Genomic DNA, 19,502 nt, shown 5'->3' with positions numbered 1-19,502 from the left:
CCCACCATTAACTAATGCAACGAAAGAAAATAATTGACCTTGTCATCTCCGATATTTTTAGTGATTCATTTTTAATTGAATTCTTTAGGCTTCAAAGTTTGGAACGGAATTTTTGTGTGACAAAAAAAATATGTTGGTAAAGTTGCATCCGTCAATTCATGTATTCAGATTTAAGAATCTTTCAAATTTTGTCAGTTACTTAATTTGAGACATCGTTACAGGGGAAACATTCTTTCTAAACTCTTCCATTTCTTAGATATTGATCATCTTTTTAATGCTGGATAAATCAAAGATCTGAGAGAATGTGGGAAGAGTTTAACTGCATCTCAATGCTTTCTTTCCAAAAATTCAAATTTCAAATTATCATGAATAACAGAAGAAAAGCCATGTTAAAATCGCGAAACAAAAGGAAGAAACGATTCTAAAAAAAAATTGGAAATGAAGAAATATTGCAAAAAAAAATAAATAAATCGAACTTCTCAATAAAAAAGAATGTCAGATATTTGACAAAATAAATGTTAACAAGTTGAATGCATTCTAATTTTCAATACATATATTTTTCAGATACAATGCGAATTAGACCCTATTATGTGCATCATATGTTAACACTATGCCGCGAACTTGAAAGTTGGCTTCGACGTTTTTATCGTACTGATTGTCATCTTTCATTGTTCGGTTCAGCTGGGAATGGATTCGGTCTTTTAGGTTCAGATGCAGATATTTGTCTTCGGTTTGGACCAGAAGTGAGATCTGAAGTAAATTTTAAAATGATTCTTTATTAGTCTGTTAAAAATCAGTTTTTCAGCTTGTGGATCAAAGTTCTTCTTTTCAATTTTACAGTCAAGTCCGGCCAAAGTCTTTCCAGATTTCGATGAAAATTGATAACGACAATAAATTTTCAAATTTCGAATGATAAATTTCACATATTTGGTTATTATGTACTAAATAGGAAGCATTATTACAGGACATTGATTCGGCAGAAGTCATATGTAAAGTTGCTGAAGTGATTCGTAAAATGCCTAACATTACGTTCGTTTACGAAATTCCACATGCTAAAGTACCAATCGTGAAGTTTCGATGCCGTAATCACTATCATCTTGAGGCAGAGTAAGTATTTTGCGTAAACCAGAAAGGTTTTTTTCCACTTGATCGTTGAGATTACTGATTAAAATGTATTTCCAGTAGATCTGTTGACATGAAGTAGTTGTTATTATAATAAAACACATGATTTTTGATTATTAAGGATTCTCCAATATCTTAACTGCAAAATTATGTCAATTTTCTTTGCATTTCAATTAATTTTTAGTGTGTCACTGTATAATGTGCTAGCATTAGAGAATACACGTTTGCTGCGGACATACAGTAAACTTGATCGCCGAATACATCAGTTAGGAATAATGACTAAAATGTGGGCTAAAAATTGCGAAATTGGAAATGCATCGAAAGGAAGTCTTTCATCCTATTCTTATATCATCATGCTTATTCACTATCTTCAACGAACAAATCCACCAGTTGCTCCATTCCTTCAGGAAGTTTGTTTTTCTTTGCATAATTTCCGAATTTTTATTTTACATTTCCTTTCCTATTTTTATTTCTTTTGTTTGGTGATGCTGATAATACTTATTTTTTCTTTGTTTAATAAGATTATATTCTATAGACTGTGTGATTATTCATTATTTAATGCGTATGCGATGACTTTCAGTTAGTACCGCCTGGAAGATATAGAGAACCAGTAATAATTGATGACTGCGATGTGTACTTTTGTAGCTTTGAAGATTTGGTTAGTTCTCGAATTCGCATTTTGTTCTCTTTCCCCACTATATACGCATTTTTACATCTCCTATTTCTTTTTATTTCATTTCGTGTTCGTTTTCTTCCATATACTTTTTTTTCTTATCAACTTTAATGCTCATTTTTCTCAAAATATGTAGTCCTCTTACTGTTTGTTTTTGTAAATTGTATATTTGCGTTAGAAGTGGACAATTCACAATCGATCAACGGTTGGGGAATTGTGGATAGGCTTTTTGGATTATTTCGGGACGAAATTCGATTTTACAAGAGAAGTTATACAAATTCGACAAACTCTACCACTTTTGAAGCTGGACAAAGGCTGGCAGTCTAGACCGATTGCAATTGAAGATCCATTTGATCTCACTCATAATCTCTCCTCGGGCGTTCATTCCAAAAGTAAGCAAAATTTAAGTGGATTATTGAGTTTTAAAATGATCTGGCATAAGCAGAATGAAAAGTGGATGAAGTATCAGAAATTAAAATTAATAAAGTATCAGAAATTTGTGCACTGCAATGTGATAGGCTTGTCCTAGTGAGGTTAATTGACACAAGCTATTTCATAAGGAGGTTATCTCTTAATCCTTTAATCTAAACATTAAATTGAAATCATTTGGTCTATTTGGTTTGATTTTTCAAAATTTCTCATTTTCTGGTTATTTTCTGATGGTAGATTTACTACTTTATAACATTCTTATCAGTTTTAAATTAACCGTACCCTTAATGAGTAAATAATCGAAACGTATGCAAGCCAATCATGTTTGGACTCTTTTCAGCAATGGCATATATACAGAAATCATTTATACTGAGTTGGGAGAAATTCAATACTTTATCCGTCCCAAATTCAAAGCTAAATCATAATTCACTTATGCTTTATGCGGTAAGCCTTGCTGTTTGTGTCAACTGTTTAATACGGTGTCTTACTGATTCCCTTTATTTTTGTCATCTGATATGCGAAGAAATAAAATTGGCACAGCGATTTTGTTTGTTTTACTTTCAAGCTTTTATTTCTTCATCCTTTCAGTCTGTCTTACTCTCAGATTGCCGTGTGGGCAGTGGTCCTCCATTGGATTGCAATTGTTGCCATCGGTGTCGACAAGTTGGACATTTTGTAATGGATTGTCCTCTGGGCTTGAAAGATAAGAAACTAAACAAGTAATTCTTTAGTTTCAAATTATTTCTTGCTTTTTAGTTATATATTTCATCCGTCTCAATGAGCAGGATGTTTGTATGTAAATCTGACAGCATTGGACTATAAAGAATTCATCAAAAAATAAGTTATTTCACCAAGCAGAAATTTCTGGTTCTACTGGGGCGAGTAAATTTTTCTTGCATAACTATTCGGTGTGCAATATTATATATATATATATATATATATATGTTTTGGAGTGTAAATAATCTATAGATTGTTTAATTATTATTCAAGCAATTGTTTTCCTGTATGTAGCAAACTAATGTGTGGAATCTAAATGTTTTGATCTTTTGCGGTGAATTAACTTCATCTTATCCGTCTAATCTCCACCTCCTTTTCTTATCTAATGGATTAATCGGCCTTAATTCTCAACGAATTGTCTGCAGCTACCATCGATTTTGTTAGCTGTACATTCAGTTTAGTAATTTATTGGTTAATTGAGGCTGAAAAATAAACTTATGACAGATCGTCTTAGAGTAGAAATATTGGTTGAGAGAGAAATTGGTGACTTTTGTTGTCACTAACATCAGTTCTCTCTCTCCATTCATTTGATACTTCGTTCTTTATCGTATTACTTCATGTTGTATTAATAAATTAGAATGAATTGTTAGAACTTCTGGATATATCCATTAGCATATTGAGAAAAATTCTTTGTCTTTTATCATATTCTTTATATCATTCTTTTGTAGGTAGAGCTAATCCAGAGAATCCCTGTATTAACGAACTTTCTGGCACCAGTGATCACTGCCGAAAAAATTTAAGAAAATCACAGCGGTAAGCGACCAAATTAGACGTAGTGTCATTTCATGGAAAGCGAGTGCCATTATTGTCGTTTTATTGTAATCATTCATTGTTTTGCTTCCTCTTGAATTTATCAGCATACTGATTCGTATATATCGATTACCATATCGTTTCTGATCTTTTTTCTGAAGTTAATCCCTAATGAAAGCCTTTTAGAAATTTGATAAAATGTTGTATCCAATGATAAGCGAATACAAAGTGTTCGGTCACCTCTGGAAACCATTTGTTTTTTCCACTTGTAGTTTTCATATAATTTCGTAATATAAGGAATGTAATGTAACGCGGCACTAAAATGATTCATTTTACTTTCGTGAAATTTACTCTTAATTCATCCCTTGTTTACTTTTTCTCGATTATGATTGGGTTTTGCTGGTGCTTCGAACTTTGTGTCAACTGGAATGAGTTTTTACATCTATTGTATCACTATCTTCAACTTCTCTTCAACTAGTTAAATTCCCCGAGAAACTTAAATTAGATCTTTTGACTAGTTGAATAGTAAAATAAGCTGGGACATCATTCCCACTTCACGTTGGGAATGCACAAAGAACGCGAGGTTCTCTTTGATTCTCCCTTTTCTTTCTCTGACAACGAAACATACCACAGGTTTGAAGCATGCGCGGTGATCAAGATGTTTGTGTGGGTTTTCCTTTTTTTGATTCCTGTCTAAATTTAACGATACTCTCTGTGAAAAGAAAGTTATGGGTTTACGGTATCTTAACTTTGTCAATTGGTTGCCATAAATTTATCATATGTTTCAGCTAAACTAATCGTATTGTGGTATTTATAACTTATGTTCATTCTCGCTCATACTGTTTAGCTTTTTCATGAACACTTATCAGTACTGCTGTTTGATTGCCTTTTTTTTTTAACAAAAGGGACATAATTCATAGAATGTCATATCGAAGTTTGCTTGGAATGTTTTTGTGACCTACAGCGAGATCAATCACCCAAGATATTTTTAGTTCTTCTTATTCAGATGTTGAATAGCGTGATTTCTGATAATCATTTTAGCTCCGCTGTGTCAATTTTGCATTATGTCAATATGGAAATGTCATTGTTGTCTCATTATTGATCCATTAAAGTTTTTGATCAACTAGAAGGAGAATAATCTCGAAGTAGCTGTTTACAATTAATCCAACATAACACGTAGCAGCGAAAATGTTGCATACGTTGCATACTAATATTTGTAGAGGCGAGTTTTTTATTTGCTTGGGATTTTCAATCAGGTTTAATGTTCGTGAACTGGGATTGCAATAAGGTGGATGGGAAGAAAGTTGGTGAAATTGGCTCAAATGCAAACATCACTTTTTGTTGATGCCATTTCTTTTAAATCATAATTCCAGAATATCCTATTTTCTTAGTCATGACTTGTAAATGGAGGACTGCGTCTGACGAGCGAAATTGACCCATGAAATTTAAATTTAAATTTAAAAGGAAAAATATGCCTTGCAGAAATTTATCTATCGAATCTTAAACCTATAAAAACCATAGAAGGAAGATTTTGGTTGTATAATTGGAAAAGACATACCGGGTAGGTGTTGCTTTGCGAAAAATTCTCAGCAGGTATATAATTGATGCAGTTAACGAATCCAGTATGGATCCATCACTCAGGTAAGATTTCATATGAGCTAAAGATTTTATTCCTACTGCTTCGGTTATTGATATTCTTATGTATTCACCAAATGTTCTTGTTCTCGGCAAATATTTGGCTAGTTTATGTCTTCGTTTTCTTCTTTTTTTTTCTGTAATTTTCGAATTTAGGTGGTGCAATCTATTCAGTAGATATTCATCCAGATGGCACGAAGATAGCAACGTGCGGACAAGGTGGTGAAGGTGGTTCAGGCCTTGTGATCATCTGGAATGTGAAACCAGTGATTAACGAGAAAGCCAGTCAGGAGGCATCGTGCAGTCGACTACTCTCGCGAATTCTGCATCAAAGTAATTTAAGCAATTCTCATGTTACGTTCTCTACATTTAATTTAAGTAGGATTGTTTAATTGCTGTCACGTAGAAACAAACATTTATTGTATTATCCTATTTTTTTACATCTATAGCTCCATCACGATATATGGAAATTGGTATCGGTGAAATGAGCCTAAGGCGGATAGCCTTAAATATCTTTTTCTCGCATGTCATTACATCGCCGTGCTAGCATTCTCTGCTTTGATATTTGTGAATGCAGCTATTGAAATTTTCTACACAATGTTTTATTTAATTTTCTTTTATTGTTTAAATGTTTAATTTTCTATATAATATTTTAGATTGTGTTAATTGTGTTCGTTGGTCTCCGGATGGAGCATATCTTGGATGTGCTGGTGATCAACAATCACTGACGCTCTGGGAGTTTGGTGGTCGAGTTTTCAGTGCTGGAACGATTGGTTCTAAAGTAGTGTTTTTGCGAATGAAATTAGTCATCATTCTTTGCGTTCGTGAACAGTATTTACTCATAACAAAATTATTGTGGAGACCTTTGTGATCCATTTTTAAAACCTTTATCATTATTACCTTTACATTCTTTTTTTGAAGTGAAGACAATTATTTCAGATGTCAAAATGTTTGTAAATAAAACATATTTCAGGATTCCATTAATGTCGAGAAATATCGGGAGAAGTACCGGTTGTATGGGCATTTGTTAGATGTGTTACATCTTGAATGGTCCAAAGATGGCCGCTATCTTGCATCTTGTGGGATGGATCATGCTGTGATCATTTGGGACGCCCATAATTTACCGAGTATGTATTTTCTTTACAACATCACTTTTCCACTTTTTTTTAGATCCCTTTGCTTAAAGACTTCCGAAATTTTCTTTTGTCTTGTGTGCCTGCCGATTTTTTTCAAGTGGTGAAGTCTGAAAATTTTTCAGACAAAGTGGTGTCATTAACAGTCGAACGAGGCGGGCATCAGGGTATTGTGAAAGGAGTAAGCTGGGACCCAATTGGAAAATTTCTCGCTACGCAATCAGCTGACAAGTCTGTGAGAATCTGGACAACTGACAATTGGCAGTGCATCAAAGTAGTCATGGATCCATTTATTGAGGTTTATTTTAAAAAAGTTACTAGCACCTTACAACAGCAAACTGTCATGCACTAAAAAATCAGAATTTCTCAAATCGTTCACAATGAAATGTCAGTTGAATCGATTGATGGTTCAATTTTTTGCTTCCGAAATCTTTCCAAGCTTTTAGATTTAAAGAGACTTTGCTTAAATTTAAAAAACAGGATTAGGAACTCGAAAAGTGATTATATGTTATGCTTTTGCAGAGTAGCCAGTCTACTATGTTTTGTCGATTAGACTGGTCACCAGATGGTACTTACCTGATAGCGCCATGTGCAAGTAATAACTCCGGGCCAACTGCTCACTTGATACGAAGAAAGGCGAAAAATTTTTGTGCAAAATATTCACCTAGCTAGTTCTTTCACTAGTTACTTATTTTTCATTAGGATTTAATTTCCAATAAGTTCACTTAAGAATCACCACTTATTTATTCATTAAAGCTATGACACTTTGAAAATTTTGTCTCATTTGATATCTAGGATTGGGATACTACGCTGGATTTAGTTGGTCATCGAAAAGCTGTAACAGTGGTTCGAGCATGTCCTCGTATGATTGAATATCAGAATTACAAGGTTTTTGAATTAAAACGACTTAATAATTTTGGAATTAATGAGAACTTTTTCTACAGAGTCATTCCAACACTTCTTCGTTGCACTTTAAATCTTCCATTATCTTGTATATATTACTGATTATTCATCTGTCCTATCTCATTTCTATCTATATGTACCTTAGTTTTGCATAAGACGTTGTATTCTATGATTCTCAGTCAAGTTGAAAAAAACTTTGTTGCAGGGCAATCGTCTTCAAGTAAGCTGTATAGCAATGGGCAGTCGTGACAAGTCATTAAGCGTTTGGTTGCTACCAAATGTAGATCGACCTTTAGTTGTCCTGTACAAGCTTTTTAAACATTCCATACTTGATTTTTCCTGGTATTTATTTTTTTGCTTATGAAGTCGAAGAGTTACTTGCATATTAATTGTTAAAAGTTTACTCTGATCTTAAAAATTATTCGTTTCGGCTTTCTAACATTGCCGGTATAGTATTAGTTGAAGTAAGCCCATTTTCTATAGGAATGATTATCATCTAACTATTTGCTCTATGGATGGGACAGTAAAATCAATTGTGTTCGATGCGAAAGAATTAGGACGATTGCTTACTTCTTCCGAAATGGTGTTTTTTTTTTAAAATTGTTTTAAGCTGGCTAATCTTCATTCGTTTTTGTCTTTCTCTTTGCGTGATAAATTCTGTAAGGACAAAAGAGATGGATATATCAATGATAGTTTGCATTTATTACTGTAGTTTATGATGCTTTTAAGGGTGACCTATGTGAACGAATGTATAGTCGTCGACCGTTGCAATATTCTTCTGGTCAACTAAATAATGGACATCAGTTGTTGTCTTCCAAGGATTCAAACCGAATGTTTGTTGATGACCTGAAAAAGCTTCAAAACGAAAAACAAGGTCCGAAACAGTCGAAAGTTCACGACACCGCCTCCTTCATTTCGTCACAAATGAAAGAACTTCGTAACAGTCAAACCGTTGTTCATACACCAGTTTCGTGTAACCCAGGTTTTGATTTGTTTTTGTTTTAAATATATTCAAAAGATATATGCCGTCTGTCACCATGATGATTCTCTCGATTCATCTTTTTTTTTGAAGAAAATAATAAATCGTGTCTTTAATTGATTCATTTTTCTCTGTGAGCAGAATGGCATAAATAACCTACCACTCTGGAAGAAACGAAATATGCTTTCTTCCTTTTTTTCTGTATTGATCCTATTTGCACATTAATTTTTGTTTGCAGTGCAAACTGATTATTCAGAAAAAATGCTTGTTTCATCGGAATTACCGAAGAAACAAATCGAACTTCGAACAAAATCAGGGAAAAGAAGAATACAGCCTGCTTTTATTGCTTCTGTTACAGTTCCTGAAGCTGAAATAACTGTAACGCCTGCTTCTTTGGACGAACCAGCGTCAAGCAGGTCAATTTGTGAAGCAGCACATTTTGTTCCAATTTGGTTTTTTAAATTTTTTAATAGATTTTATATGAAAATAGCTTGTTTCAGTTATGAGCCAGCACAAGCTTCATCTGTGCATCTTTTGGCATCTCCATCCAAAAGTAATGGCCGAGTTTTGGTAAGTAGTATTGAAAAGATACAAACTATGCCAAAGACTGGTGAACCGATGGACACACATCCTTCGACATCCATAACTGAGCAGGTTGCCCAATTTTTCGCGGATTTAAAATGAATACTCTGAAAATTAGTAGCTACCGACAATTTTTCGCGGATTTAAAATGAATACTCTGGAAATTAGTAGCTACCGATACTAAATTGTCAGTTCCTTATAGATTCTGCCTCAATTATCACTGAAACCACTATTGCGCCCTGCTCCTTTTCCGGAGTCACTAACAGTCATGTTGAATGATAATCGTTCCGTTATCTTTCCTATTCCACAACAGCGGCGATCGCTGTCGATATCTGTACCTCCGGTATGTTTCGATAATTTACCATGGTTGCAATACTCCCTTAGTTCGCTGTTTGATTTTGCATTTATTTGATTGAAATATCGACTGGTACATGTTTTGCGTAAAAGTACAGGATAAACTAGGATTATAACAGAAAAGTATGAATTAATATTGATTATAATCATTCAATTTTCAAGGTTATTCGAGTACTTTTTGTAAACTAAGTAATCAGCTGAAATAATTTTCAATAACTTTTTGTTCAAATAATCTTTTGTAGGATATTTGTTTGATATCTTTAAATTTGCAGACTGAAATGTGTTCAATAAATAGGATTGATGTGTTGAATGAGTATGAAATTGCGGCAACTGTTAAATTGACGAAGCTCTGTGGTATGAAAGATACAACAGTACTGTGGACGGCTCATATGGATCCAGTTGTGTGTTCCGCTGCTGCTAATAGGTGTTCCCTTTACTTGAAATTTCTTTTACCTGAAGTTTGAAGTTTCTGTTGACCTGGTAGAATTTTGAAGAAAGACTGGATTGTTGCGATTTCATTTTGAAAAAACAATCGCTTAGTCTTGTACACAGAAATGTCACTGTATAACTTTCACTGGATGTGATTAATCGTTGCTACAGGTATCAGTTTATTTCATTTAACTGATGGAAAAATGTTAGCTCGAATTAAGTGAGGATTTTAAATTTTTTTTTAAATGATTCTCTTACAGTCACTGGTTTGTAACTGGTTGCTATGATGGCAGTATCCACATTTATTCAACACCCTCCGGTCGATTACATACATTCTTTACTATCGATTCATTACCTTTTATAATTCAAGTGCATCGGAATTATCTTTCTGTATGCTCATCTCAAGGATTGGTTTACTCTTGGTTAGACTTTTTTCATCTTTCTGCTAATTTAGAGGTAAACAGTTATAAGGGTCATAGCCATGTGTGAGATTTTTCTTGAAATCTCTCAGTTCTTTTTATAACTGGAAGGTTTACGGTTGATGCATATTTTTAGGAATATAGAAAGTAGGAAATGTATTATGTCAAGAAGGTCAGTTGCTGATTTTTGCGAAAAAGGTAATTTTCAACTTGTTACAGAAGACGAATTATTTACTGTTTCGTTTTCTCAATCGTTATCAAATTTTCTGATAAGCATTGTGATCATCAGAAAAATTTCTATCAGTCATCTGATCACTTCAGAACTAGCAGTCATACCTAACATACGGAAATTCCCTTTACTAATAAGCAGATGATTTGCTGCGTCTTCATTCACTCCATTTAATATATATCGATTTTCTCCCAAAATACCGATATGGATATCCAAAATATCAATGAATACTTTACAGATTGTAAAGTAGTTTCATGTATATTATCAGATATAGGAGAACCTATCATTACACTTTCGAATGGAAGGACTTATTCATTTTTGCTGTCGCTAGATTGCTGGTAAGAAATACTTTTTTGCTGATATTTTGTGCTAAATGTAAATAACATGACCTTTTTATTCTGTTTGTGTAAAATTATCACCGTCAGTACGTAAATTTTATTTGATTTGGAAAGATAACATGTATTTTGAGAAAAGTGTTTCAGTTCTTGATTTTAGGCAGTTACTGTTCGATGAAAAAAGCATTCTGCCTAGATTAAGTATGCCAGCAATGAGTGCTTCAACTAGTGCTTTGCTTAATCCTATAAAAAGGTTGGCTGTTTGTTGAAGCTTTTTCTGTTTCTGCATATTTTTCTGTTCCATTTTGCTATTATTCGTATATTAGAAATCAGGTTTTCAGCAGCCCAATTCATGCAAACAGTGAAGTCCAAATCACTGCCACACATTCATTCCTAGAAGAAAGGCTTTGCAGTGCACTTTCATTAAAACTTCCCAGCGATTTTCGTCACTACCTCAATTTATACGTACGATTTCTACTTCAGCATGGTGAGAGAATTGTAAAATCAGATTTTCTGGAAAAATAATTTATAATCCACTTGTATTGAGGCATGCAGATTTCACGATTTTCAAATATGTTTCATGATTAACTATAATTCCAAGACAAAGAGTGGCTTTAATGGAAAGCCTGTTTCGAAAAGGATTAAAAAAAGGGGATATCCAGCAGTTTCCCTTGATATAGCCATGCTGTGTAACTACCACAAAGCAATCGAGGCTGATCAGCTTACTTTTCTTCTAATCCCAATAATTTTTTAATGCCATTAATGTAGTAGCATAATTAACTTCTGTGAAGTCATTATTTGCGCACTCTATCAAATATTTTGAACTTAAATTCTAGATCTTCACTGTAGGGCTGATAGGGAAACTAAGAGTTAGTGAAGTATTTTCTTAGTAGATAAATGAACGAGAAGCGAGTAATAAAAAAGCATAAAAACTTACGGTCCACTATTCGACCCTCAACTCGAAGTAGAAGTAGAATTTTTAAAGCAACATTGACTTTTTGAGTTAATGAACTTTTCTAATGTTACCAAGCCACTGTTGCTTTCATCGTTACCGTTCTAGGATGTACTACAAAGTTAAACGAAATCCTCTCAACATATTTCACGGCCGTTTCAATCTGTGGGTTAAAATGCGATGTTTTATTGCGTGAAATATTGGAATTGACAAGAACGAGTGAAGGATGCAGTGAGTTTATTCGCGATGTCACGCTACGCCTCGAGTCGCTTATTTCCCATCAGTAATACTAATATTGTTGTTTCCCGTTGCAAATTACTCTAAATGTCTGGCAATTATTATACGTTTTAAAAACTTCTATAGTTCTAGGGCATGTACGGAATTCAGCCTTACCTTTTTTCTGGATCGCATTTTTTTCACTGCTAATTAAATCTTTTTCAAAAAATTCCCGAAATACATGTTGAGCGCTTGTGTTTAACACTGAATCGAACTGGGATTTTATTACGACTTCGGTTTTTCTTGGCATAATGTATGTTCTTTTGAAATTTAATGTTTTGTTACTACGTTTTCATTATTGCGAGTCATTTTTTTAGCATTTAAATTGTTATGTGAATTATTTGAGCAGTAATTATCAGGTTTTTGTAGATCTCCATTTCATGTCTTTTTATATTCTTGGTTTTATTCATCGATTTGTAGAGGAATTGTGACTGTTGAATGGTTTTTTTTCGAATAAACAGAAAAAGTGGTTGTAATTTTAAAATGTGCTTTTAAAGGCGAGCAATGTCTTCATTTGTTTTTTCTTAAATGAATTCAATTCAAGGGGAACGTCGTTTCATCCGTATCGTTTTCTGCATATCCGTTGCTCCACTAGTTCTGATTTCTTGAGAAAAAAAAGTTACTTTATTGTGATAATTTTTCTGTGATTGCAACTGGAAATAAATAATGCGGTTACATTGAAAATTAGAAGTTTAAAATCTCTGTCCTCACTCAGCATGAAAACAATTGCAACCGTACCTGTTCATCTTATTTTATTCGGTGAAGCACGTGAATTGGCCAATTTGTCGGAAAGAAATGTAAATGTGCCGAATGTGTTGAATTACCGACAGCTGCGACAACTAATATTTCATGAGGCTTTTTTTTAAACCTTTATTATCATTCACAAATTGTTTCGGTACTTTGTGATGAGCGTTGCTTTTTACCACTTCTTAATGCTCCTTGGATGATTTCGCAATTCTTGATTAACTTTTTAAAGTGCCGAGACCTTGCTGGCATTTCCATTTAGTTGAGAAATTTTTCTATCAACAACCGGTCTGGTAGATGATAGAAGTAAAAATTTTTAGCCGTATCGAAGCAAAGATATAGTTATTAAAAATATAGATGACCATCCGATTGAGAAGTGAATTTGGTTCGTCCCAGGACAGGCCATACTCCTTCCGCAGCGGTTTATTCTTTTCAGTGTTGCTTATTCGGTGCCAGATTGATTGATATGGAGCTTTAAATGATTAAGCAGCTAAGCAATCTGATTAATACTTTAGTAAACTTTTGACCTTTTTTAGATGCTGAAGGAACTGTCACCAATTGAAGAGTGTTGCATACTAGCTCTAAATCAGGAATATATCGGTGATCATAATGAAACGTTTACGATCAGTGCGCATTCAGAAATCGCTGTAATACCACCGATAAGTGGTGGTTGAATTTTGGAAATTTCCCTGAAGAAAGCGGTGCTTTTGTCGATAACCGGATGCATCTTTTCTCCTGAAAGAAGTCCTATTGTTTATTTGTGGATGGCTTTGACTTGTGAAGCATCAATCCTATGTTATGATATATTAAGCTAATGTTAGGAAAGAAAATGGTATTATAATGACTGATATTTACAACAATTACTAGATCCTATTGCAATACAGCACTAACGCTACGAAATATTTGGTAGATAACTTTTCCTACTTTAACGATAATGGCATCTACAAATTGTTTTTTTACTCAACAAATAGTTGTGTAATGAATATTAACAAACTATGGCCAGTACTTAGTACTGGCGTGTTCTTTTTCCGATTCCAACATAGCGCTAAATTTCAACCTCACATCCAAACGGATGCCTTTCTACCACTCATGATCTATAGCCAACATAGTAGTGCAAAACCACAAAAATTTCGTCGCACATTTGAAGAGATCGGAAAATGATGGCTTTCTGCTAATATATTTTTATTTAGAAATCATTAAAGTTTTAATGTTTTGCATACCATTCATATGGCATTGTAATAACTAGTCAGTGATCGAAAAACAGTTCATAAATTTCGAGCTTTTAACCAGATAACCAGATGTAAGAACATTAGCAAAATGCCACATATTTTGTAAATTTGATAAGTGATAATTCTGTTCAATTTGGAAAGGTAAAAAAAGTGGAATGAAACCACTGTAGTAAGGAAAATAGATGCCGCCAGGTATTTAAAAGATTTGCTTTTGTTTCCTCATTTATATTGATTGGTTGGTTTTGGAAGTGTTGCTGGGAAGATAAAACGGACTTTGTATCGATATTTAAATTCAAACACAAAATACTTTTATAGATTTGGTAAGTAGTAATTTTAATAATCACTCAAGATAATGTCCTTTGATACTATCAGATGCGAAAATAAATGATTCGAAAATTAGCGAAACTACAGAAAAATACAAAAGAATTATTATACTAAAAGGATTCAAACTGTCAGCTATGAATAATTTGGAATATAACTCTGAGGAGAAAAAATAAATTCAATAGAAACGCATGAAGTTCCGACGACAACATTTAGCAAATCCAATTAAATAGAGAAACAAATTCAGAAATGTCAAGGAAGACCTGTAACCATGAAGACCATGTTGATCATATCAGTACGGGAATCAACAGTCTATCTCCTCGTGCTAACTTACTGCATTATCAATTTACAGAAAAGCAAAAATTAAGCTTCTAATAAAATGGACTGGATTCCACGGATTGGTCGAGAAGAGTAATTTTCTTTGGTATCTCATAACGAGGAAATTTTCATTCCACTGAATGATAATTAGACTTTTCATATCCTTAGCTATAAAAGAAGTATTTTCAGGAAGGATTATTCATTCTTGTACAGAACTATACAATAATATTGCTCCGCAAACAGTTATGGAACCGGTAATAAACATTAAATTCAGCTGCATATCGTGGAATATTAAATAGGAGATCATAACGACCAAGATGATACTCACTGCTGAAGCGAAACTTTTGCACAAATTATCCAGGTATTTCATCACAAGTGATATAAAAATACCCCCTGGAATAGAAAGAACTTCGCACTTCTCGCTTACGATTTGCTGCTCTACTGTACACAGCATTTCTTCCATATTTAAATTCATCCATTTTGTATTCTTATTTTTACTGAGGCATCATAATATTCAATGAATGATTATAATCAGCGCCTCACTAGAAATGCTGTGTCTCACTAGAAACTTATTTGACTAGTTTCGTTTTTAGAAATTTATCAACCATTTCTAAAATTTGTGGCTCTGCATTGCTATGAAGAATTTTATATATAAGTCTACTTACAACTACGAGAAAAAATGATTGACTTACCTAAACTTAAGAGCAGAGTGATAGCTATGACATTAATGTTGTAGCCATAAAAAAATCCTTTAGTTAGAATTTTATTCCGTTCAGAAAGAATGCATCCCAAAGCTGCGCTCACTAGGCCACAGCTATACATCTGAAGATTCCGTATCCAGAACGATGTTTCACTGTCGGCTTTAAGCATATATTCAAAGTATACCCCTGAAAATTGATCGAAGAAATTCAGATACCTATAATTTCTGAATTTGCAACTACCAAAAATTACAATCATCTAAACTGAAGGTTACCAACCAGCAAAGCCTGCCGTCACACATGTGAGTAGTACAGCGCTCAATCCGAGCATGTAATTTTCATCGCTTTTCTCCGGTACACTTCTTTCGTTTACGCTAAGCTATAAATTCAAAATATAAGCTTTTAAATGAATGGAACCATAAATAATGAATAATGAAGTAATACTGTGAGCAACTAAAACTGCTGCTTTTACCTCACAGATTCCATTGTGATAGTTTCTAATACCTTACACAAATGACGAACTTTTCAGTTTGCTAAAGTACGCTATAATACATCAAACTATAAAGTGGAACCCAGAATACGCAATTTCTTGTAATTTTTTTAATATTTGCTTTTTTTATCTTTCTAGTTGCATGCTCCACTTGCGCTTGCATGCACTTGCAGTCAAGAAACGACTAGTATAATTAGTGACGGACACTTAGAAGCACAAACAAACAAGTGTTCTACATTTTTGTCATTTAATTTCACCAATCATTAAAAACATTGAAACGAGTACCTCCACAACAGCAACACCACCGAAAAGTAAGAAAATTGCAAGCCATCGCGTGCCTGAAAATCGTCGTCCAAGAATAATCATCATAAAAATAGCCGTAGTAACCACCTTAAGTTGAGTAGTAACATGATATATGCCCGCATTCAAATTTGACAGTGCCACGAAGTCAAGGTTGTTTTGAAATGCATAGGCTACTGACGGAAAAGTCATTTTCAGCAAATCCTTTGGCTTCCCGAAATATTCCTTCGCCATATACTACAATTCAATTAACTGCTATAAATGGTTCATCTCTGTCCGCCAATTCTTTAAAAAATCGATTGTTCAAGAAACTGCTACTTACTAAAACTTCATTTTAACTTCTTGCTCTACCTTCGAGTTTTGGTATTACATCTGATGTGAATCTAAATTTCTTCGATGGTAACTAGGAACAGCTTCTAAAGAAGATCACTGTATATAACTATGCAGATGATATCATTAGATACGGGACAAGTAAAAGGTGAAGTGAACTTACTCTAGCAAATTCTTTTACATTGTAGTTATTGAGTTGAAAGACAAAGAATAAAGCAATAATCAGTTTGATCATTTCCGAAAGATATACGACTGTTGTTGGGAAGTATTGCTGGAAAAGGTCAAAAATTATCCCTTTTTTCTTAAACCCTACCTCAGTTGCAACCAAAAAATATGGAAGAGATAGGTTGGATTGAAATGAACTAAAAATAACACAAATCAGTAATGACAAGATTCCCGACACAATACTTCATCTATTATCTGATGAGTAATACATTATATTAATCTTCTCCATTAGTAAATTGGGTGAAAAAAAAAAGAAAAAAAAAACAAAAGAAACAAACGAAATAGTGCTAACAATTCGAAAAATGAGTAAAGCTTGATTAATACTGCATGTTATGTATGATAAATAAATTAAACAAGATAAATGAATTAAGTTAAATTAAATCAAATTAGTGAATAAATAAACAAGTAAATAAATTAACTGATTAACTAAATAAGTAAATAGACAAGCAAGTAAGTTAATCAATTAATTAAATAAGTAAATAAACAAATGAGTAAGTAGACAAATACACAAACAAACAAACAAATAAGTAAATAGATAAATAAATAAGTAAACAAATAAATTAATTAAGTAAAATAAATAAATAAATAAATAAATAAGTAAATAAATGAATAAATAAATAAATAAACAAATAAATAGATAAAATAAGTAGATAAATAAACAAATTAATTGATTAATTAAGTAAAAGATAAATAAACAAAATAAAATTTATAAATAAATAAATAAATAAACAAATAAGTAAAACAAATAGATAAATGAATAAATAGATAAATGAGTAAATAAACAAATAAATAAAATAAATAGACAAATGAATAAATAAATAAATAAGTAAATAAATAAATAAATAAACAAATAAATGGATGAATAAATAAATAAATAAACAAATAAATAAATAAACAAATAGAATAAGCAAATAAATAATACTGTTTCGAAACTGACGATCGGTAGTGGAAGTATATTAAACACTGAGAATGAATATTAGTTTTAAAATGGGGATATTTTATAATGACCAGCAAAGAAATTCCAAAACTGAGTTAGTTTCAAGAAATGAGAAATCTGTTAGGATTACGAACAGCCATATCACATACCAAATTTTTGGGGATGTTTGAACGAGAATGTCTCACGACTATTGTATAGCTTGTCCAAATAAAAATCATCTGAGTAATAATGAAACATTTGAAAGGAAAACTACTTCGATTTCCATTTTCAGTCATCTGTGATGATGTCGATGGAAGAATATTTCCCGATGGTAGTTTCTCCCAATTCCCTTTAACTGACATTGCTGCAATAGTGATAAATTTGCCAAATTTCAAATCCAAATCAATCTCCTCAGTGTCTAATTTGATGTATTGGAGGAAGGCTACAATAAACTTACAGTACAATATAATGTACGCCACTGAAGTACAATGTAAATTTCAATCATCACTAAACGCTTATTAAGCATATTTATCACCTAAGAGAGCATTTCTAAGCAATACACCAATGAATTAGAGACCATTTCGGAAAAATGTTTTGTAAGGAGTGTAGGACAGAAAAACTTAGCGAATAGCATATTCAGAAATGAAATGCTTAACCATCCATATGAAATGCCATCTCGAGAACGTTCCTTCCATAAAACGATTCATATACTTGGACGACAAAAGAACTGAATGGGATTTTGACGGAATGAAATCCCGTCAATAAAGCGGTTCAGATCAACATGCCACCTTATTACAACATATTTTATCCTAGCAATTTCCGAAAAGCAAATACAATGAATGACAAGATCATATTTCATTTCAAAACAACAAATCAATCAGAGACATCGATTATCGCAAATCAATAAACCATTCAAAAAAAAAGCCATTAAAACAAAAGGAAATTTATTTTTGCTGTGAATGCCGCCTTCCCTCCACTATCATTCTTGTTAGCGCTCAAATCTTCAATGGCTGGAAATAAGATTTTTTATTTGGAATCAAATTCGATTTAAACATTGAAACCTTGGAAAAATTACAGTTGATTTCCATGTTGAAACTAAAACTTAAACATTACACACTTCGGGCGCAGACCCGGACCCAATATAACTCCATCAGCTACATTACTCTCAACACTGTAAAATTTTTCAACAATAATTTCCTAGTCTACCTCAGCAACCGCTTTCTGCAAACGACTATATTGCTATTGAATTCTGAAAACAACATGATTTAAATGTAAATGAATGCATAGAGCATATAAACATGAAAGACAGCACGTGTAATTATGTAAATTTTGTGAATATAATTAGCATATTTGTCAAATTTCACTGTAGACTTCAATAAAAGCTGGAAGATGCATAACAAAAGTGACCAAAGAAAATGGTCAAAAGTGGTAAAAATAACCTCAGCAAAGACAAGTACAAATAGATATAAGGCACAAACCGTTATAACGGCACTGAATAGGAAATTTAGACATCAACACGACACATAAAAATTGAAGAGAACTTGAGTGGTCGCCACTATTCGCTATGCAAACTTCAGAGTTATGGCGAGAACAATCTTCCTTCACAATTTAAACTCCAAATTACTGTTCTGTCTTACTCTTATATTCTATCAATATTTTTCCAGAAGATTGGATATTGTAATAGATCAAAATATCCTCATCTGAAATGCAATTTCCTTAAAAAATCACTAAAAACAGGCAGTGCATAGCCGAAAAATTAGTGGTAGATCAAATAAGCGAGAAAAATCCGTCTGTTAATAGTGAAATCTTGCTTGGGTTCAGAAAAACCAGTAAATTCACAAACGAAGAATAAAGATGGAAATAATCTGGCTGAACCGCATTTGTCTCCCTTTCCATCCAAACATCTCGAATAATAACTCGTCAACTTTTGGGTTCTGAACTAAAAACTAGACAA

The 19,502-nt window shown here is 33.0% G+C and overlaps 3 protein-coding genes across 3 annotated transcripts in view; 2 read left to right on the top strand and 1 right to left on the bottom strand.

Moving 5' to 3' along the window:
• The window catches only part of LOAG_17787 (PAP/25A associated domain-containing protein), a 12,604-nt gene extending 8,311 nt beyond the window's left edge, over window positions 1–4,293 (top strand). The window contains exons 21-28 of the mRNA XM_020450449.1: window positions 565–755; window positions 965–1,107; window positions 1,307–1,532; window positions 1,703–1,780; window positions 1,974–2,187; window positions 2,565–2,668; window positions 2,813–2,943; window positions 3,670–4,293. Of these exons, the coding sequence (XP_020305878.1) occupies window positions 565–755; window positions 965–1,107; window positions 1,307–1,532; window positions 1,703–1,780; window positions 1,974–2,187; window positions 2,565–2,668; window positions 2,813–2,943; window positions 3,670–3,673 (1,091 nt within the window). The 3' untranslated portion in view covers window positions 3,674–4,293. The remainder of the gene's footprint in view (window positions 1–564; window positions 756–964; window positions 1,108–1,306; window positions 1,533–1,702; window positions 1,781–1,973; window positions 2,188–2,564; window positions 2,669–2,812; window positions 2,944–3,669) is intronic.
• A 1,062-nt stretch (window positions 4,294–5,355) lies between these two features.
• LOAG_01473 (ThiS family protein) lies at window positions 5,356–13,614 on the top strand (the record flags this gene model as incomplete). The annotated part of the gene is made up of 22 exons (XM_020445762.1): window positions 5,356–5,392; window positions 5,543–5,719; window positions 6,043–6,167; window positions 6,360–6,513; window positions 6,645–6,817; window positions 7,042–7,155; window positions 7,315–7,407; window positions 7,628–7,764; window positions 7,906–8,005; window positions 8,152–8,404; window positions 8,640–8,817; window positions 8,902–9,055; window positions 9,186–9,326; window positions 9,610–9,761; window positions 10,027–10,188; window positions 10,322–10,383; window positions 10,653–10,752; window positions 10,910–11,002; window positions 11,091–11,236; window positions 11,810–11,984; window positions 12,693–12,831; window positions 13,258–13,614. 22 exons carry the CDS (start codon window positions 5,356–5,358, stop codon window positions 13,393–13,395), a joined length of 3,003 nt encoding a protein of 1,000 aa, XP_020303818.1. The 3' UTR covers window positions 13,396–13,614.
• A 1,174-nt stretch (window positions 13,615–14,788) lies between these two features.
• LOAG_01472 (UDP-Galactose transporter member) lies at window positions 14,789–17,910 on the bottom strand (the record flags this gene model as incomplete). The annotated part of the gene is made up of 6 exons (XM_003137011.1): window positions 14,789–14,982; window positions 15,282–15,476; window positions 15,567–15,666; window positions 16,063–16,314; window positions 16,571–16,678; window positions 17,719–17,910. 6 exons carry the CDS (start codon window positions 17,908–17,910, stop codon window positions 14,789–14,791), a joined length of 1,041 nt encoding a protein of 346 aa, XP_003137059.1.
• Window positions 17,911–19,502: the final 1,592 nt, after the last annotated feature.

The sequence above is a fragment of the Loa loa genome (assembly GCF_000183805.2).
Source record: "Loa loa unplaced genomic scaffold supercont3.128, whole genome shotgun sequence".
Lineage (NCBI taxonomy): Eukaryota > Metazoa > Nematoda > Chromadorea > Rhabditida > Onchocercidae > Loa > Loa loa.
This window is presented reverse-complemented; position numbering and strand designations above follow the sequence as displayed.